The 21,160-nt window shown below is 52.1% G+C and overlaps 2 protein-coding genes across 3 annotated transcripts in view; both read left to right on the top strand.

Annotated features, from left to right (window-relative positions):
• Positions 1-364: 364 nt before the first annotated feature.
• LOC144830052 (uncharacterized) overlaps positions 365-21,160 on the top strand; it is a 58,148-nt gene continuing 37,352 nt past the window's right edge. The window contains exons 1-2 of one of the 2 annotated variants that reach the window (XM_078688891.1): positions 365-804; positions 4,193-4,293. The gene's annotated coding sequence lies outside the window, so the exon portion shown is untranslated. The remainder of the gene's footprint in view (positions 805-4,192; positions 4,294-21,160) is intronic. The other variant, XM_078688882.1, reaches the window with a different exon arrangement.
• LOC144758539 (uncharacterized) lies at positions 2,731-4,868 on the top strand. Its single transcript, XM_078646433.1, has 2 exons — positions 2,731-3,483; positions 4,524-4,868. The coding sequence occupies exons 1-2, from the start codon at positions 2,731-2,733 to the stop codon at positions 4,866-4,868; spliced, it is 1,098 nt and encodes a 365-aa protein (XP_078502559.1).

The raw sequence follows: 21,160 nt of genomic DNA, 5'->3' as shown, positions 1-21,160 counted from the left end.
GGTCCTGCGCATGCATAGTCATGAGAGGGCGATGTTGTTTTGGGGCGGGGGAGATCAGGAGCGCGAGAGCCATGATAAAGAGATGCCCACTGCTGCTCTCTGGACAGGATCATTTTTAAGCTCCTGGTCCCAGGATGGCAGATGTCCCCGCCGGGGCTGCTGCAGGGCTCTGGTTTGGGCCTCAGAGACGCCGCCATGATGTTGTTTGGGGGGCGGGGGGATAAGGAGCACGAGAGCGTTAGAAAAGAGTGTCTTCACTCCGCACATGCGCAGTTATGAGACTCGTCATTATGCTGTTGGGGGGCAGGGGAGATCAGGAGCACGAGAACGATAGGAAGTGGTGTTTTCACTCCGCACATGCGCAGAGACGAGACGTGGTCATTATGTTGTTTGGGGGCGGGGGAGGTCAGGAGCTCGAGAGCCATGATAAAGAGATGCCCTCGCCTGACTTCCCTCAAGGAAAACAATGTCACCGAATGAGCTTTGATACACAGGGGCTGCGAGGCACCACAGCACCAATGTATGTGAGCAGGCACGAGCAGACGCAGGGTCCGGCCAGCTCGGACTGGAAACCAATTCAACCACTTTGGGTCGAACGAACCCTTCCTTGAACCCGAGCATCATAACTTCCGGCTTCTTTCTGTGTTCAGCGGAAGGACCCTCCCCCCAGTGTCTCGCTTCAGCTTTAGACCCTCACCGACCCCCCCAGATCTGCCCCCACCCCCTCAGACTCCAAACCTGTGCTGCTTATTACTGCTCTCTGGGGAATCCTGCATGTTACTGTGCATTTCACTGCACACGGAGGTATTTACAGCGTAATCTTTACATTTGTGCACACTGCATGACTTTCAATACTGTATGAGAAATCAATATGAACTGTGCTGCTTTTTACAATACTATGTGAAATCTGTGCACATTGTACGTGTTTATTACTTAACTATAAGAAATATGTGCACATTGCATTGCTTTTCAGGGCACTGTAAAGGATATTTACAGCTTAAAGAGGTAATCTGTGCACAGGGCACTGCTTTTTACCACACTGAGAAATCTTTGCGCAATGTACTGCTTTTTACCACACTATGAGAAATCTTAGGACACTACTACTTTTACTACACTATGAGGATTATGTTCACAATGGACTGCTTTGTACTGCACTACAGGGGGGCATTCACAAGGAAAATGTGTACACTGCACTGATGTTCACTACACTAGGAGAGATGCTTATCGCTGCACTGCTTTATACTGCACTGTGAGGAATCTTTGCCACCACACTTCTTGACCTGCACATTTGAGGGAAATTTACATTCTCATTGTTGCTGAGATTGGACTCACGCACCCATCGACGTACAGGCCGCGCCTGGCTGTGTCTGGCCAGAAAGTGGCCCTTCCGCCTTGTACTCTGACAAGGAGAGTGTCCACTTCTCCTGCTCTGCCGCGGTCAGCAGCCCCCTACTTTCTTCCTCTTCTTCCCTCTCTTTCTGTCTCTGTCTCGCTCTTCCTCACTTGCTGAATGAAAGCGTGACTTAAAGAAACAACGCTTACCCTCTCTTTCCTCTCTTTTCCTTCATTTGTTCCCCTGTGAAAGGGATCCAAAAGAGAAAGAAACACTTTTGCTGGAAATGTCGTCTAGTTCTCAAATTTTTCTATTCCAAAGTGCAGCCTCGGGATGGAAAGAAAAAAAGGTTCAAAATAAGAAAAATAACAAAGTAAAGCAAAACAGAGGTGTCGCAAAGTGGCCAGATTGCTTTTATTCACACCAAAACACATTAGCGCCTGTGATAGAGAGTACCCTATCACCCAGGTTAATGAACACTTCAAGATGGTGTCCAGTGGCCCACTTCAACGAGAGACATCCAGCGGTCTAGCCTACGGCGCACGAGAGGAAAAGAAGCCCGAACAGGAGTTAAAAGGGAACCGTTGGTTCAGGTGGGGGCCGTCTGGTGATTGGAGACCCGGAGGAGACACAGCTGCGACGGACGACGGCAGAGGAGAGGCTGGAACTACGCAGGACCAAAGACCGGACAAGGAAGTTCATGACATCAGAGTAAAGACCAGAGACGGAGAAAGCATGGAGTCGACGACTCGACGGAGCGGGGGAGCTGTCTCACAGGAGGTTTCCCCAACACACACCGCGCTCGTATACGGCTGTCCCACCGAGCAACAGGACACCGCGATACCCAATGCTACGGTCACCAGGGACCGTAGCCCCAGGCAAGTGACGTGGGGAGAAAGGTGGAGGAGGAGGTTGGAGGGCACAGGACTGTTGGGCTTGTGGCATAAATAAAGTTGTGCACGCTGCATGCAAACACTCTTTTCTTCACTCCCCGGTAGCCCTGGTTCCCCGACCTTTCATCCAAGTTAGGAAGTCCCTAACCTCGGTGTCCCAGAATCTTGGTGACGGGTGCATGCATAGAGCCTTAAGAACCTATACAGTTCATGACGGTAGTGTCTTTCTGTTTGCCTTTTGGGAACGTCGATACGAGTGACTTGCAAGGAAGAGTAAGCCCGAGATAAGAGAATCCGAGAACTGCTTCCCTGAACTCCAGCGACCATACCCGATATGTTTTGTTGAACTGCTACTGAGTTTCTATGAGAGATTTATCTTGTTAAACGCTGAAATAAAAAGCTGATATTGCTACTGTCAATGACTGTTTGAAAGGGTTAATTAAGCACCAGGGAGAGAAACGCTTACATTGGTGTCAGAAGTGGGATACTGCCATTTGATACAAAATGACGCAACCAGTGACTGTGCAAGATATGATAACGCAGCTGGCAGAAGGTCAGAGACATTTGCAATTAGTGTTTGAGCAACAGAATGAGAATGCACGAAAAGAAAGAGAGGCTTTTCAGACGGCTTTGAAAGAACAAGCAACATTGTTAACCAGTAACCAGAAAGTGCAAGACACGGCTATCCTCCGTCTTACAGATGTAATTTCTAATGCCCGGGTCCACCCCAATATTCCCGGTAGTGTGTTACAAAAGTTCCAAGAAGGAGAAGATCCGGACTTCTTCTTTACCAATTTTGAAAGGGTTGCTACCACCGCTACGTGGCCAGCAGAAAGGTGGGGACAATATATAGCCCCATTATTATCCGGGGAACTACAGGCTGCGTACCAAGCAGCTAATCCAGCTGGAGTAACTCCCTACCCAGAGATAAAGAAAGCAATCCTCGAAAGACTAGGGTGTGAACAAGAATATTATAGAGCTCGTTTTCGTAAGGAGAAGTGGGTTACAGGTGACAATCCCCGAGCATTATTTTACAGAGTCAGAGATTTGGGAAGCCGGTGGCTACAACCTAGTACTGCCACCATGGAAGAGGTTACAGAACAAGTTTTTCTAGAACAATATCTAGAGGCGTTACCTGTGAATACTAGAGCCTGGTTAAAGCAACATCCTGGATTAACTTCCCAATCTGCTATCGAACTAGCGTGTGCATATCACAGGTCCCCAGACTTCAAAGCTTCTACTGGGAGAACCCCCATTATAATTCCCAAACCTGTCCCATGAGTTTCCAATGACAGTGTAGAGAAACGCTCCTTTCCTACTATTAGAACCCCGCCAAAGCCTTTCCCAAAACCGAACTCTCCTGTTCAAGTAGGGCCACAATGCTTTAGATGTGCCGAGTGGGGACATATATCCCGAAACTGTCCCTTAAACAATGATGGATCCGAACCAATGGAAGTGGGTTGGTCCCGAGGGCGAGTATTGGTCACAGGGCAAGGTAGGAAAACATACAAGAAAAATATCAGACTGAATGGGAAACCTTTAGAAGCTCTGTTAGACACCGGATGCCACCACATGGTAGTAGTACAAGATTTGATACCCCTGAATTCTCTATGTGAGGGAGAGACTGTTCTAGTGTCCTGTGTACATGGAGACGTTAAAGAATATCCTTTAGCCGAGGTCTTGTTGGAAATAGACGGTTATCCACAAGTCTGGAGAGTGAGAGTGGTTCCCCGACTTCCGGAAACTATTTTGTTAGGAACAGACCTGCCCAAATTTCATGACTATCTAATGGAAGCCTCAGAACAGGAAGCCAGAGCGGAATGGCTACAGGAGGCTCCGTTTGTTAATGAAAACCTAGTTCAACCCAGAGACCGAGAGCAGAAATCAAAAAATGAAAAGAGAAGAGACAAAGAGAGATATAACAGTGCATGTCAGTCCTTAGCTTCATGTTTGCTTTCTTCCCCAGAGCATGGAGACACTCCTGCACGAAGCTTCCGCACAGCTCAGAAAGATGACAGCACCCTCACGAATGCCTGGAATGAAGTACAAGAGAGTGACTCAGAGAAGGTAGGACCCTATTTTTGTATAAAACAAGGGTTACTGTATCGAGTGAGTGAGGGAGCAACTGGAAAAGTAGAACAGTTATTGGTACCTGTAGCCTATCGGGAACAAGCTTTGCAATTAGCCCACAACCAGACGGGTGGGGGTCACTACGGACAGGAGTTAACTTTGAAGTATCTGCTGGATCGATTTTACTGGCCCGGGGTGTATAGGGAAACTGCTAGGTTTTGTGCTACATGTCCAAAATGTCAGTTGGTAAATCCTTCCAGAGACAAGAAAGTACCCCTTTGTCCTCTACCCATTATCGATGTACCCTTTCAGCGTGTGGGAATGGACCTAGTAGGTCCGTTAATTCCTTCCGCCAGAGGGCATCAATATATCTTAGTGCTAGTGGACTATGCAACAAGATATCCGGAGGCTATACCTCTGACAAGCATGACTACGCTGACGGTGGCTCAGGCTATGATATCGTTCTTCTCCCGAGTAGGATTTCCTTTGGAGTTGTTGACCGATCAGGGAACCCCTTTTATGGCAAAACTCATGAAGGAAGTATGTTCCCTTTTGGGAGTTCAACAGATTAGGACGCAGTCTATCACCCACAAACCGACGGTTTGGTGGAAAGATACAACCGAACGATTAAGACCATCCTGAAGAAGTTAATAAGTGAGACAGGGAAGGATTGGGACAGAAAGTTACCTCTGGTACGCTTTGCCATTAGGACACACGAACAGAAATCCACGGGATTCTCTCCATTTGAGCTGTTATTTGGAAGAAAACCCCGTACTTTACTTGACATGGCAGCTGAGCAGTGGACTGAGGAGGAGGATGAGGGGAAACCACTATTAGGATATATGCAGACCCTCAAAGAAACCTTAGCTACCCTATGGGATACTGTGCACCAAAACATGGACAAAGCACAAAGTAGACAGAAAGAGCAGTATGATAAAACAAGTCAGCCAAGGGAATTGAGGGTAGGAGACAAGGTCCTGATTTTACTCCCTTCTTCCGATAAGAAATTATTGGCTACTTGGCAAGGCCATTATACAGTTACCCAGAGAGTTACCCCTGTTTCTTACAGAGTAGCAGTACCACACACTAATAAGGTGGGGCAGACCTATCACATTAACCTACTGAAGAAATGGGAGGAACCAAGTACAGGATCTCCAGAGACCGAAGTAGTCCAATCCATAAATCATGTGACCATCACTCGCCTAGAGTTACCTCAGGAAATGGGGAGGGATGAACAGGATGAACGACCAGCCATGGGTCCCCAATTGACTACAAACGAAAAACGACAGTTAGAACAGTTACTTGACCAGTATCCTGAACTTACTTCAGGAAAACTGGGGAGGACGTCCCTAGTAGCCCATGATATTGTTACCGCTCCAGGAAGACTGGTGAATGTGAGACCCTACCGAATACCTGAGGCTAGGAGAGAGGCAGTAGAGCAAGAAATAGAAAAGATGCTACAGGCAGGTATCATTGAACCTTCTCAAAGTAATTTTATTTATTTTTATTTTTATTTTAGTGATTTATAGAGCGCCTGGTGACCCGAAGGCATCCCCGCGCTGTAAGGACTTGTAATGACCAGGAGGGGGAAGGAGGGTCTAATTGGGGAACAGGAGGGTTTTTAATTTTTTGCGGAAAAGAAGGTGGCAGGGTTCCAGCCGCAGGCTCCGTGGGAGCGAGTTCCAGCCTGAGGAGGCTTTCACTGTGAAGCGTCGACCGCCAGTGCGGGCCTTCTTGAATTTAGGAACGTTGGCCAAACGCTCATTGTCTGAGCGCAGGAGTCTAGGGGCTTTGTAGGGAGTAACCATGTCGCTCAGGATCGAGGGGCCTCGGCCATTGAGAAGTTTGTGGGCAATGCACATGGCCTTAAATTCTATCCTCTGTCGCATTGGAAGCCAGTGTAGAGCCTTGAGAGCTGGTCTAGCAGAGGTTCTATTGGGGAGGTTCATTAGTAGCCGGGCAGCAGCGTTTTGAGTGCGCTGGAGTTTTGCCATGGTAGATTCGGGGGCTCCTAGATAGACAGCGTTACTGTAGTCCAGACACGAGAGGATCAAGCCTTGTATCAGAAGCTTCCTTGATGGGGGGGGAGTAGCGGAAGAATCTTCCTAATGGGGCGCATGAGACCGAAGCAGATCCCTGCTGTTTTGGTTGCCTGGGTCTTCATGGTTAGTTCGGGTTCGAGCCAGACTCCTAGAGTCTTAATTTCCTTCTTCGGGGTGGGGATCTCGCCAAAAACATCAGGCCAGACCGAGGGAGGAATAGTCGACCATTTTTTGCCCATGAGCATGACTTCGGTTTTGGAACCGTTGAGCTTGAGCGACGAATCACTCATCCAGTGGTGGATTTCCTGGAGACAGTTCAACAGATTGTCTGGGCGGTGGTCAAGATGTGAGAGTGAGACGACCAATTGCGTGTCGTCCGCGTAGCTCACTATCTTGATTCCGAATGGGGCAACTATATCTTCCAGCGGGGCCATGTAGGCGTTAAACAGGGTGGGACTTAGCGAAGACCCCTGGGGGACTCCGCTAGAAAGAGGGAGTGAGGTTGAGCTGGAGTTGCCGTCCCAAACCTGAAACGAGCGGCCTGATAGAAAAGATTCTAACCAGGCAAGTGCGGTGCCCCCGAGTCCTGCCCTGGCCAACCAGTGGATCAAAACACGGTGGTTCACCGTATCAAAGGCTGCACTGAGGTCCAGGAGGATCACTGCCACTGACCCTCCTGAATCTAAAATGCACCTTGCCTCCTCGATGACTGCGAGGAAAGCGGTGTCCGTTCCGTGGCCAGGACGGAACCCAGTCTGGGAGCTACGCAGAAGTTTATTAGATTCAAGAAACTTGGACAGTTGGACATTGACCAGTTTTTCGGCCATTTTGCTAATGCCCGGAAGGAGCGAGATTGGCCTGTAGTTTGCCAGGTCGGAGGCGTCCAGTTGAGGTTTTTTAAGAAGTGCTTTGACTACTGCACCCTTCCAGCTCGGGCGGACAGAGCCTTTGGACAGGGAGATGTTGATCAGCTCTGTGATGGGGGCCAAAATAGCGGGGGCCACTGTTTTCAAGAATCTCATGGGGGCGGGGTCACCGGGGGAACCGCTTTTCATACTGGCCAGAGTCTTACCTACTTCCTCCATGGTTACGGCTGTGAATGCCGTCAGCTGTGGAGGGGGGATAATTCCTGAGTGGGTCACGGGAGCATCCATGTTGCAGTAGATTGACTCGTTGGGAGGGGGGAGTGAGGCCAGGATGCCAGAGATTTTTGAGTCGAAGTAAGTAGCCAGTTCCTCGCTTCTGCCTGAAGAGATCTCATTGGAGGAAGGGGGGGCTGGTATTTTCAGGAGCTCTTTGGCTATGAGGTAAGACTCTCTTGCCGAGTTAGTAGCCTTTTTTATTCTGTCATCGTAGTGTGATGCTTTAGTAGTTTTAAGGGTGGCTTTATAGGTTCTCACCGAACTTCGATAGGCCTCCTTACTGGAGTGGAGCCAGTTTTTCCTCCACAATCGTTCCGCTTTTTTGCACTCTTTGCGGAGAGTTCTAAGTTCCGTGCTGAACCAGGGGGCTGATCCTGTCTTACCGTTTTTATCCTCACGAGATTTTATGGGGAGGATGGAGTCGAGGGAGGTGGTAATCCAGTCCCTGAAGTTTCTGTCCGCACTAACAGGGTCTTCTGCGGGAGTGGGGGCCCCAGAGTTCAGCACTCTGGACCAGTCCTCCGTGAAGAGTCTGGACCATGCCCTGTCCCTGGTGAAAGTGGCGGGCTTGTGGGGTTTCCTGAAGACTCCTGGTAGAGAGAACGGGACCAGAAAATGGTCCGTCCAAGGGAGGGGAAGGGACACATTGGTTTGGAGGGAGGGGACGTTGGTGAAGACTGGGTCAAGGAGGTGGCCCTTGATGTAGGTGGCTCCAGAATTGGTCAGTTGAAGACCGTAGGCTGCCAGGTCTTGAATCAAATCGACGGCCCCTGTGTCTAGTGGGTCGTCGAAATGAATATTGAGGTCTCCTAGTATGGTAAAGTTGGAGGTGGAATGGGCCAGTGAGGATATTAATTCCAGGAGAGCACTAGCAAAGGGGCCAGAGTGACCAGGGGGGCGATATACTAGGAGGCCTGACAGTGAGCTTGTCGGGGCCATTTGGATGGAGAAGTGGCAGCTTTCAGAGTCCGAGATGTGGGCTTCATTAATTCTACAGGAGAAGTGATCCCGGTGGAGAATAGCGAGTCCACCTCCTCTGCCGGAGGGACGTGGTTGAGACTGGATAAGGAAGCCTGGGGGTAAGGCTAAGACCACATCCGAGTCAGAATGAGCAGTGAGCCACGTTTCCGTAAGGAATAGTATGCCGAGGTCGTGGTCAACAAGTAAGAGATTGATGAGCAGGGCGTGCATGGGGAGCGATCTACAATTCAGTACGGCTAGTTTGATGCCGGTAAGTGTAGGGGGGGGATCAGCAAGATGTAGCTGGGCTGGAAGGCAGAGTGCACATCTGGTAAAGGGTCCGTCTGAATCATGGAGATAGTGGCACTTAGTATTCTTGAGGGATCTGAGGCTTAAAAGGTCCCGGCGAGAATAGCTTACCCTGTTGGAAGCTGGCCCCGGCATAGATTCTGGCCCTGTGCCCGTTCGTGCGCGGACGGGCGCAGACGGGCTTGCCTTAGGCGCTCCCGCTGCGCTCGTCCGCTGCGCTTCCTGGCCAGGCACATTTTATTGTGATGTTTTAAAGGGGCGTGGCCTAAGGGGGCGTGGTGATTTTTAAAATGATCAGGAGCAAAAGTCCCGGCTTTCCGCCTCAGGACAAAACAATTCTGGGCGCCTGACGCTTGTAATCAGCGTTATATATGGCGCGAAGGGGGCGTGGCCTAAGGGGGCGTGGCGACCGTCGACGCGGTGCCGAGGTTGTTGTGGGCTTAGAGGGGGGTCGAGACAGCGTGGACGCGCGGGGGGCTACTGCCCGAGCCTAGCGCTGCTCAAAGTGCCCAGGTGAAAGTGAGTGAGAGTTAAAAGCAGGTAAGTTTCACACACAAAATACAGTTTTTTTAAAAATGATCTGGAGCAAAAGTCCCGGCTTTCCGCCTCAGGACAAAACAATTGGCGATCCCCCATAGTTTTGGTACCAAAACCGGATGGCAGCATCCGTTTTTGCATTGACTTTCGCCAAGTGAATGCTCACTTGAAATTTGACAATTATCCCATGCCTCGGGTAGACGAGCTAATTGAGAAACTGGGGGAGGCTAGAGTGATGTCCACCATTGATTTAACCAAGGGATAATGGCAAATACCCCTAACAGAGACAGCTCAAGAGAAGACAGCTTTTTCCACACCCTCAGGGTTATATCAATTCAAAGTGATGCCATTTGGGCTACATGGAGCCCCGGCTACCTTTCAGAGACTTATGGACATATTACTAAAAACCCATCACAATTATGCCGTGGCATATCTGGATGACATTGTTGTGTATAGCCCCGATTGGAAAACTCATCTCAAACATTTGGAAAATGTATTTGGAACCCTGGCTCAGGCAGGATTGACCATAAATCCAAAGAAAACCACTCTGGGTACTCATCAGATAAATTATTTAGGCTACACCATAAGTGAGGGAACCTTAAAACCCCAAGTAGACAAATTGGAAGCTATCAAAAACATTCCCCGACCAACCACCAGAAAAGAAGTACGAGCTTTCTTAGGGTTGGTTGGATATTATCGAAGATTCATTCCCCAGTTATCTGACGTGGCCAGCCCTCTCACAGACTTATTGAGAGGAAAACCTTCAAGAGCAAAAATCGGGTTGGGCCCAACGCAAGAGAAGAGTTTTGAAACCCTAAAGGCGGTATTGTGTCAAGCTCCGCTTTTGACTTGTCCTGATTACAAAAAGACCTTTGTTCTGCAAACAGACGCCTCAGATAAAGGACTGGGAGCTGTATTATCTCAACCCGATAATCAGGGGTTGCTTAAGCCAGTACTGTTTTTGAGTCGCAAACTATTCCCGAGGGAGACACGCTATGCCACCATGGAGAAGGAATGCTTGGCCATCAAATGGGCAATGGAATCTTTGCAATACTATTTGCTGGGCAGAACTTTCTTTCTAGTTACCGACCATGCTCCTCTAACTTGGTTAGCAACCCACAAGGAAACTAATGCTAAAGTGTTAAGATGGTTTTTAGCCTTACAGCCTTTTTCATTTCAGACTCTGCACATGCCAGGGAAGTTCCAAGGGAATGTAGATTATCTCTCCAGATTTCCGACAGCTGAATGGCCCGATCGTCCATCTCCAGAAGAGAGGCAATGTGATAGAGAGTACCCTATCACCCAGGTTAATGAACACTTCAAGATGGTGTCCAGTGGCCCACTTCAACGAGAGACATCCAGCGGTCTAGCCTACGGCGCACAAGAGGAAAAGAAGCCCGAACAGGAGTTAAAAGGGAACCGTTGGTTCAGGTGGGGGCCGTCTGGTGATTGGAGACCCGGAGGAGACACAGCTGCGACGGACGACGGCAGAGGAGAGGCTGGAACTACGCAGGACCAAAGACCGGACAAGGAAGTTCGTGACATCGGAGTAAAGACCAGAGACGGAGAAAGCACGGAGTCGACGACTCGACGGAGCGGCGGAGCTGTCCCACGGGAGGTTTCCCCAACACACACCGCGCTCGTATACGGCTGTCCCACCGAGCAACAGAACACCGCGATACCCAATGCTACGGTCACCAGGGACCGTAGCCCCAGGCAAGTGACGTGGGGAGAAAGGTGGAGGAGGAGGTTGGAGGGCACAGGACAGTTGGGCTTGTGGCATAAATAAAGTTGTGCACGCTGCATGCGAACACTCTTTTCTTCACTCCCCGGTAGCCCTGGTTCCCCGACCTTTCATCCAAGTTAGGAAGTCCCTAACCTCGGTGTCCCAGAATCTTGGTGACGGGTGCATGCATAGAGCCTTAAGAACCTATACAGTTCGTGACGGTAGTGTCTTTCTGTTTGCCTTTTGGGAACGTCGATACGAGTGACTTGCAAGGAAGAGTAAGCCCGAGACAAGAGAATCCGAGAACTGCTTCCCTGAACTCCAGCGACCATACCCGATATGTTTTGTTGAACTGCTACTGAGTTTCTATGAGAGATTTATCTTGTTAAACGCTGAAATAAAAAGCTGATATTGCTACTGTCAATGACTGTTTGAAAGGGTTAATTAAGCACCATGGAGAGAAACGCTTACAGCGCCACTTCACGGAGTTTGCCAGTGAAACAGTACTTTCGTTTTCTCGTCTTTCTGTTGGTGTGTGGAGTGGAAAACGTTTAATGCAATCCTTAACGACTGTTTAGTTTATAAAATGTGTACCACAGCTCCTCTGTGTTCAGAGATGTGGTCTTTTTAAATCATACTATTTACGTTTTGTAAGGATGTAAGCATATAAGCAATGGACATTGAAACGGGTCCCTTCCATGTGTTTACTTTTCAGGCAAAAAACACGCTTTGATTTCTAAATAGTGAGTGTAAACGTATTGAGGTAACCATGTTGTTCCAGTTTATATTACACATGCTTTACTTAATCTTGCATTCCCTACAATGTGTTCAGTTGGGTGTTGCAATTGCTTTGCGTGAAAAGTTGGTTCTAGAATATATACAAAATGTATGCTGATCAATATGGTGCCTGGAAAATTAAAGAACCATAATGCACAACGTAGATAGAGTGTGACCCTATCTGGGATGTGGAAATATTTTGCAAATCTAGTTGTCCAAGGGACAATAAGCTACAGAAATCTACTAGCACTGCAAATAAATCAAAATGCCTGGGCTACTTCATAAATCAATTATACGGGCTTCCAAAAAAATGTACCCCTTATGTGTAGTGCGGACTATGACGATATTGACTTTACACAGTGAAGCTTTTGCTTGAGGAAAAAAAGTTGTATAAAATTTCAGTGTCCGCTGTACTGGAAAATCAATATCATATATTTACATAGTATACATTTAGCATAAGGTATTGCAAAAAAATAAAATACAATAACAAGCATTTCAGACCCAAGCTGGTATTTACAAAACATCTGTGATCCAGCCGTAAGTCAGAAATGGACATACATGTTTGAGTGTATCTCAAGTACAGCTCTGTTTTCTCCGGCAATGTGAAGGTTAGCTTTTCTAATACATCAGGGGTGTGAGGAATCCTTTCTTATGAGACAGTTCTGAAGATTTCATTTCAACTTACAGCAAAGTATTATCTCACAGTGTGTTCAGGGTTCTCATTTGAATGACTGTGACATTGCAATACATAATGGCCATATAGAAAACTCATTGGTGTACCCCAGCCTGACCTCACTTGTGGGGCAAGCGGCGGGCTAGACAGGTTTATGACTGAGGTATCGCAGTCTTACCAACGGTCCCAAACAGAACTTACAGTGATACTTGGTGATGAGTTTATAGGATCGTCAACGAACAAGACCTCATTTTTTTTACAGTGGGTCAAGAAGAGCATTAAAACTTCCCAAAGGAGAGTGCTACGTGAGAGTCTTGAAGGGCTTGATTAAATCCCAGAGCCATTTCCATTGCCTGTGCTAGCGAGGCACAACTGATACGAGAACAAGTTGTGTAGCAATGCTCAAATATGAAATGGCTAAACTCGTGATTAGCCGGTATCAGGGCTAAGGAAGGGAAACTCTTATCAATCTTGTCTGTTCCAAGCAGGCTTTTGATGTTCCTTGGAATTAACTGTAAGGAATTCTGTCTATGGAAATTAGTTTTTATGCTTATGATACACCGCTGGATGAATCCTGCGTTATCAGTATGAACATGGTATCAAAAAAGAAGGCAGTGCCATCAAAACGGCTGTGTTTGGAGCCGCGAGGTTTCACCGCTAATACTTACCACAGAGCTGTGATAGAATTAGACTTCGGCAGCAGCTTTACCACAATGGGCCATATGGACGAACACATTTTGCCATAGACACAGAATGGGCAAAACCCTTTGATGCATCTAATGATTCCATCTTGAGTGGCCAGTATTTGTCATAATAGTCGTACTTCAGTGAGGGCCGTCTGCTTTGTAAGAGTGTGTCCTGAACCATACATGTCAGACCAAAACCAAAGATTCCTCGCCATCAGATGATCAAATGTTTACCTATTACGGTTTAGAGTATGGTTTGGCCCAATTACTGCTCACTTATGGTGCAGAGGAGAAGAGGCCTGTCCAGGGGTGCAGAGGAGGAGAGGCCTGTCCAGAGGAGGGGCAAAGAGGAGAGGCCTGTCCAGAGGAGGGGCAGAGGAGGAGAGGCCTGTCCAGGGGTGCAGAGGAGGTGAGGCCTGTCCAGGGGTGCAGAGGAGGAGAGGACTGTCCAGAGGAGGGGCAGAGGAGGTGAGGCCTGTCCAGAGGAGGGGCAGAGAAGGAGAGGTGTGCAGAGGAGGTGAGGCCTGTCCAGGGGTGCAGAGGAGCTGAGGCCTGTCCAGGATGTGCGGAGGAGGTGAGGCCCGTGCCGGGGTGCAGAGGAGGTGAGGCCTGTCCAGGGGTGCAGAGGAGGTGAGGCCTGTCCAGGGGTGCAGAGGAGGTGAGGCCTGTCCTGGGGTGCAGAGGTGGAGAGGCCTGTCCAGGGCAAGCAGTGGAGGTGAAGCCTGTTCAGGGGGAGCAGAGGAGGTGAGGTCTGTCCATGGGTAGAAGAGGAGGTGAGGCCTGTCCTGAGGGCAGAGGAGGTGACCCTGTCTAGGGGGTGCAAAGGAGGTGAGGCCTGTCCTGGGGTGCAGAGGAGGAGAGGCCTGTCCAGGGGTGCAGAGGATGTGAGGTCTGTCCTGAGGGGTGCAGAGGAGATGCCTCTCCAGCGGGAGCAGAGGAGGTGAGGCCTGTCCTGGGGTGCAGAGGAGGTAAGGTGTTAGAAAGGCGGCCCCGGGGGAGGCAGAAGATATCTGACTGACCACCCCTAGGTCCACCCCTCCGTCGAGAAGTAGCCGAGCGTTAGCGAGAGGCCTCCTGGGTGAGGTTCCTCTCCTAGGTTCGTACAGCAGAGCAATCACACCACTACAAATGGACACCACACAGGAGGATAAGTTATTTAGGCTTTTATCAAGAATAAAAGGTTGTTTGTCTTCAGCGATAGGGACAGGCAGATCGAGGGATCTGAAAAGTCTCGTAAATGGGGGACAGGGTAGCGGGATAGTCTTGGTCCTGAGGACGGAAGGTATACCCTGCGCACAGCTCTCAATCCTCGAGCCGGGGGGTTCCGAGAGGATGGGCCGCGGCAGCGCCAGCAGGCCCTAAAGATGGTTCAGCGAATCTGGGCCGCGGCAGCGCCAGCAGGCTCCAAAGATGGTTCAGCTAAGATGGACCGGGGCAGCACCAGCAGGCTCCAAGGATGGTTCAGCTAAGATGGACCGCGGCAGCGCCAGCAGGCTCCAAGGATGGTTCAGTTAGGATGGGCCGCGGCAGCGCCAGCAGGCTCCAAAGATGGGTCAGCTCAAGATGGACCGCGGTAGCGCCAGCAGGCTCCTAAGATGGTTGCAGGTTTCAGGGGAAAAGGAGTTTGTCTCGGGGCCAGCCGCGACAGGACGTGGTGGTCCAAGATGGAGTCGGACGAGGCCTCGTGCTCGTAACGTGATGGGCCCAGGATGGAGTCGGGCCGGTAGGGTTGGGGATATGCTGGGTCCGCCATGTTCCAGGAGAGGAGAGCGATGGTGTGTCCGGGGGGTTGCTCTTGTTGGTAGTTCATGTAAGGTCGGGCCAAGGGGCGCCCGGGGTCTGATGGAGGGCCGTTGTCGTCCTGGGCCCGCCATGCGGGGAGATTTATCTTGTTAAACGCTGAAATAAAATGCTGATATTGCTACTGTCAATGACTGTTTGAAAGGGTTAATTAAGCACCAGGGAGAGAAACACTTACAGCGCCACTTCACGGAGTTTGCCAGTGAAACAGTACTTTCGTTTTCTCGTCTTTCTATTAGTGTGTGGAGTGGAAAACGTTTAATGCAATCCTTAACGACTGTTTAGTTTATAAAATGTGTACCACAGCTCTGTGTTCAGAGATGTGGTCTTTTTAAATCATACTATTTACGTTTTGTAAGGATGTAAGCATATAAGCAATGGACATTGAAACGGGTCCCTTCCATGTGTTTACTTTTCAGGCAAAAAACACGCTTTGATTTCTAAATAGTGAGTGTAAACGTATTGAGGTAACCATGTTGTTCCAGTTTATATTACACATGCTTTACTTAATCTTGCATTCCCTACAATGTGTTCAGTTGGGTGTTGCAATTGCTTTGCGTGAAAAGTTGGTTCTAGAATATGTCAAAAATGTATGCAGATCAATATGTGGCCTGGAAAATTAAAGAACCATAATGCACAACGTAGATAGAGTGTGACCCTATCTGGGATGTGGAAATATTTTGCAAATCTAGTTGTCCAAGGGACAATAAGTCCTTTGATGTCCGGACCCTCTCACCTGGGGGTCAGAGGGGGCGGGATGATGGTGTCCAGACACCCAGCAGGTGGGTGGAGCCAGCGCCCAGGGAGGCCGGAGGGCGATTAATACCAGGCGTCCGGGGACGACTGGAGGGCCATCGAAACTTCCCTCCTCTAGGATCTGTTGAGTGGCCACTCTACCACCCAGGGGGATCTTGGTGCCTCGATGTCGGGGCTTCGCTGGGGCCGGGGCCGAGGCCACGTGCTCGGGACGTGGTGGTCCAAGATGGAGTCGGACGAGGCCTCGTGCTCGTGCTCGTAACGTGATGGGCCCAGGATGGAGTCGGGCCGGTAGGGTTGGGGATATGCTGGGTCCGCCATGTTCCAGGGGAGGAGAGCGATGGTGTGTCCGGGGGGTTGCTCTTGTTGGTAGTTCGTGTAAGGTCGGGCCAAGGGGCGCCCGGGGTCTGATGGAGGGCCGTTGTCGTCCTGGGCCCGCCATGCGGGGAGGGTTAGGACCACGCCGTGGGGCCGGGTCCAACACGCGTCCCCCCCAGCTGAAGGCAGGGGAGAGTCACCCATCTTCTTGGGGGGTCTCCTCGCCGAGGCGGAAAAACCGGGACAGGCCATCAGCATTGGCGTGGTCGTTGCCAGGGCGATGCTCCACAGTGAAGTCCATCCCTTGGAGGGAGATGGACCATCGCAGTAGCTTCGGGTTCTCGCCCCGCATCTGCATCAGCCACCGCAGAGGCCGGTGGTCGGTCTGCACCCGGAAGTGGGTGCCGAAGAGGTAGGGCCGGAGCTTCTTTAAGGCCCACACGACGGCGAAGGCTTCCCTCTCAATGGTGCTCCATCGTTGTTCCCTAGCCAGCAGGCGCCGACTGATGAAGGCCACGGGAAGGTCGATTCCGTCAGGGTTCACTTGTGAGAGGACCGCCCCAATGCCGTGCTTGGAGGCGTCTGTTTGGACCACAAACTCTCGGCTGTAGTCAGGAGCCTGTAGCACAGGGGCGGTGCACATGGCAGTCTTTAGTGTTTCGAAGGCTGCTTGGCACTCTGAGGTCCAGTGTACCTTGTGGGATAGTCTCTTGGAGGTTAGTGCTGTGAGGGGCCCCACAATGCTCCCATAGTTTTTTATGAAACGCCGATAATATCCTGTGAGCCCCAGGAAGGCTCGGACTGCGGTCTGGGTGACCGGGGGCTCCCAGGCCCGGATGGCGTCAATCTTCGGCTGGAGGGGAGCCACCTGGCCGCTCCCTACTTGGTGCCCCAGATAGGTCACAGACCCTTGGCCTATCTGGCACTTGCTGGCTTTTATTGTCAATCCGGCCCGTCAGAGGGCCGTCAGGACCTCCCAGAGGTGTGTCTGGTGTTCGCCCCAGTCGAGGCTGTATACTGCAATATCGTCCAGATACGCGGCACTGAACTCTTCTAGCCCCTCCAGCACTCTATTCACGAGTCTCTGGAAGGTGGCCGGGGCATTTTTCTTGCCAAAGGGCATCACGGTGAAATGGTAGTGGCCATCAGGGGTCGAGAAAGCAGATCGCTCTTGGGCACCAGGGGTGAGGCCGATCTGCCAATACCCGGCCGTGAGGTCGAAGGTGCTGAGATACCTGGCGGCCCCCAGGCGATCGATCAGCTCATCCGCCCGGGGGATGGAATGGGCGTCGGTCCTGGTGACGGCAATCAGCCCCCGGTAGTCGACACAGAACCTGAGCTCCGGGGGTGCGCCGGGGGCGGCGGCTTTAGGGACCAGGACCACGGGACTGGCCCAGGGACTTTTGGAGGGTTCGACTACCCTCAGAGCCAGCATCTTGGAGTAGTGTGGCTCACTGGTTAGAGGCGGCAGACCAGAGAGCAGAAGTCGGCCCGGGACCAGGGTTCAATTCCCGACGCGGCAGGGTCGTGGACCTGGGTCAGCGGACTCGATAATTCTCGCTTCGGTGCTTACTCTAATCAGGGGTTCCACTCTGCAACTCTGGGCATTAGCTTGCCTAATCTCCACAACGGCCCCATCAATTCCGGGGATGCGTGGCTCCACCTTGGGGACTCCCAGCAGGGACCATCCCACAGGGAAAGCCAGGACGGGTTCCCCAGAGTTATACAGCACCAGGAAACCTATGGACGGGTAGCAGTGCGCTTTACAAGCTCAAATACATTACATTACATTACTTCAGACTGAATGCAGGCCCGCACTCGGTCGGGAACTCGGAAAGCCCGGTGTCGTACAGGCGGGCTGTCCCCAGTCTCTACATCGTGTACACACCACCGGGTGACTCCGGGGGTGAGGGAGAAGAGGTCTGCAAATTGTCCCAGCAGCTTCCGGCAGTCCTGGTGCTGTTCTGGGGTCAGGGTAGAGGAGAGGTGCGGGCAAAGTGAGGCTTGAGCCTGTTGGCGTGCAGAACCCGGAGAGGGTTCCGGGGGGACTCCATGTCCACCAAGTAAGTGACGGGGCTCTTGCGCTCCACCACTTTGAAGGGCCCCGTCCATTTGTCCTGGAGGGCACAAGGTTCGACCGGGGACATGACCCAGACCTGCTGGCCCGGCTCGAACTCGATGGACGAGGCATTCTGGTCATACCAGCATTTCATTTCCTCCTGACTGGACTCAAGGTTGGCCTCAGCAAGTTCCTGGAACTTCCGAGTCTGGTTGCGGAGGGTCAGGAGGTACCGGTAGACGTCCGGGGGGTGCATCTTGGGCAGCCGTCTCCCAGCCTTCTTTGACCAAGCTGAGGGGGCCTCGGACAGGATGCCCATACAGCAGTTTGAAAGGGCTGAACCCCAGGGACTTCTGGGGCACCTCGATAGGCGAACAGGAGGCAGGGCAATAGGACATCCCATTTGCGTCGTAGCGGCTCTTCTAGGCCCTTGATCATCCCTTTCAAGGTTCGGTTAAACCGTACACAAGTCCAATTCCTTGGGGGTGATACGGGGTGGTGAACTTATATGTGACCCCACACTGTTGCCACAGGGACTGCATATATTTAGATATAAAGTTGGTGCCCCGATCACTCACGACCTCTCGGGGGAAGCCGACTCGGGAGAAAATCCCCATTAGCGCTCGACCCACCACGGGGGCCGTGATGGTCCGAGGGGGATGGCTTCCGGATAGCGGGTGGCATGGTCCACCAGGACGAGGATGAAGCGATGCCCCTGAGAGGTGCGGGGGTCCAGGGGCCCCACGATGTCGATCCCCACTCGCTCGAAGGGGGTGGTGACCACGGGAAAAGGCTGGAGCGGGGCTTTGATTCTCCCCCCGCTCTTCCCGCTGGCTTGGCAGGTCGTACATGTTTGGCAGTGGTTATTCACATCGTTGCGCATTTTCGGCCAGTAAAAATGGGTCACCAGGCGGCTGTAGGTCTTGTCCTGCCCCAGGTGCCCGGCGAGGGGCACGTCATGTGCCAGGTTCAGGAGAAAGTCTTGGAATCGGAGGGGGACGACCAGCACTCGGCTGGCTCCCAGTTCGGCAATCTTCTGTTCGCTATAGAGGAGTTCGTGGTCCCAATAGACCCAGTGGGACCCCGAGGGGTCTCCGGCGGCTTGAGTGGCGGCTTGTTGACGGATTCCCTCGAGGGAGGGACAGGTTTTCTGTTCCTGTCGGAACTGTTCGCGGGTGGGGCCACCTTCTTGGCGCCATTGAGCTAGTTCTGGAAGGTGGCCGAGCTCGGTGAGATCTTTAGCGTCGGATCCCTGGGGCCCGTTTTCAGTGTTGGCGTCCTCGGAGACGGCGGGCGGCGGAGGTGCCGGCCACTCCGGTTCTTCAGGCGGGGTGTCTTCGTTCGGGGCGGAGGCCCGGGCGGCCATGGATTGAGTGGTCGCACAGACCCACTCGGGCAGGCCGAGCATCCCCAGATGCTCTCTCCGCTCAACGTGGGCCCAGGGGGAACTTTCCAGGTCGTTCCCGAGGAGGCAGTCCACGGGGGCATCGTCCCGGACAGTCACTTTCAGCATGCCCGACACCCCTCCCCACTCGAAGGGAATGCGTGCCATCTGGCACAAGCTCTCGGAGTTGTCTGCCGACCGTACCGGGCACAGGATGTTGGGCAGGATTTGTTCAGGGGTCACCAAATGGCAGCGGACCGCCGTCACGCTGGCTCCAGTGTCACGGAGGGCTTGGGCCCTGTGTCCATTAATGGTGACCCACTGGCGGTACTTCTGGGTGTTGCCTGGGATCGGGGCTCGGGGGATCATGTCTCTTTCGCCCAGACACACCAGGGACATGGCTGCGGGCTCCCACTCGGTCTGTTCGGGGACTTCGTCCTCTTCCTCGCCTCCGTCTTCACCCAGGGCGGCGGCCATGATCTGGCGGTTTGGAGGACCGGTGGTGCCGGGTCGCTGGTTCATCGGGCAGAGAGGGTCATTAGCATAGTGACCCAGCCGCTGGCCTCTGTGGCAAGTAACGTTTGGGCGGGGCCCCGGTCGTGCTGGAGGGGCCCCCCTTCGGCCCAGGGATGGCGAAGTGGAGGTAGGGGAGGACCCCGTGGGGGCGTCTCGGCCCCTGCTCTGGCCTCCTCCGCCGCCTCGTGGTCGGTGGTTCCCCGGGGATCGCCGGCCGTAGTCTACCACATCGGACTCCAGGGGACTCGGGTGCTCACCCATCTATCAGCCTCGACAGCGAGTTTTCGTGGCTCTGTCAGTTTGCTGTCGAGGAGATGCTGGTGGAGTTCGATGAAGCAGTTGTTGGAAAGATGTTCCCATATAATGAGGTCGGCCAACTGCTGGAAGGTGGTGACCTGACTGCCTTTGATCCACCCCTCGAAGGCTCTGCTAAAAAAGTTCAGGTATTCCACCCATGTGGTACCGGGGATTTTTTTACAGTCTCGGAATCGCTGCCGGTACATTTCGGGGGTGAGTCCGTAGCGAGTGAGGAGGGCGGCTTTCATGTGTTCGTACGAGGTCATCTCGGCATCGGGAAGCTCTAGCAGAGCGTCCCTCCCTTCGTTGACGAACTTCCCCCACAAGCCGGCGCCCCAGTCCTTGAGGGGTACTCGATGGGCGGTCATGGCTACCTCATAGGCTTTGAACCACTGTTGGATGTCGTCGTTCTTATAGTATTCTTTGATGACATCCTTGGGTATGTGCACCTTCGTGTCCACCGGAGGGAGCGAGGTCTTGCCCCCGGAGGCGTTGGCCTCATTTGTCTTGGCCGTGATCTCTAGTTCCTTTAAGCCACGCTCATGCTCGTACGTGAGTTTCTTTTCTTCGAGTTCTCTTTGTCTTCGTTTCTCCTCCAGATCTCCTTCTAGTCGTAGTTGCTCGAGGGCTATTTTTTTCTCGGCCAGCTGTAGTTCTCCGTCTAGCCGGAGTCGGGCTAGGTCTAGTTCGTGCAGCCTGTTCCTCTCTCGTTCTCGGGCGTCTTCGTGGGAGAGGCCCGTGTCTAGGTTTGCAGGTCTTTCCCCCGCTGGGGATGTGTTGGTCTCCGGACTTCTGTTCGGGCCCGGGTTATCTTCATTCTGGGGTGGCGAGTCTCCGGCTTCCACCCATGATTGTAGGGCCAGTTTAAAGTCTTCCTTGGTG

This window comes from Lissotriton helveticus, chromosome 1_1 (genome assembly GCF_964261635.1).
Source record: "Lissotriton helveticus chromosome 1_1, aLisHel1.1, whole genome shotgun sequence".
Taxonomy (NCBI): Eukaryota; Metazoa; Chordata; class Amphibia; order Caudata; family Salamandridae; genus Lissotriton; species Lissotriton helveticus.
The sequence above is the reverse complement of the archived record's forward strand: the minus strand, read 5'-3'. Positions and strand labels throughout refer to the sequence as shown.

Bases quoted from the DNA above. Each gene is read 5' to 3' on its own strand.
- LOC144758539 (XM_078646433.1), top strand. From the start codon at position 2,731: ATGACGCAACCAGTGACTGTGCAAGATATGATAACGCAGCTGGCAGAA. The intron at 3,484-4,523 runs ATAATTCCCAAA...GTTTTGTGCTAC, and splicing joins CTACTGGGAGAACCCCCATT to ATGTCCAAAATGTCAGTTGG.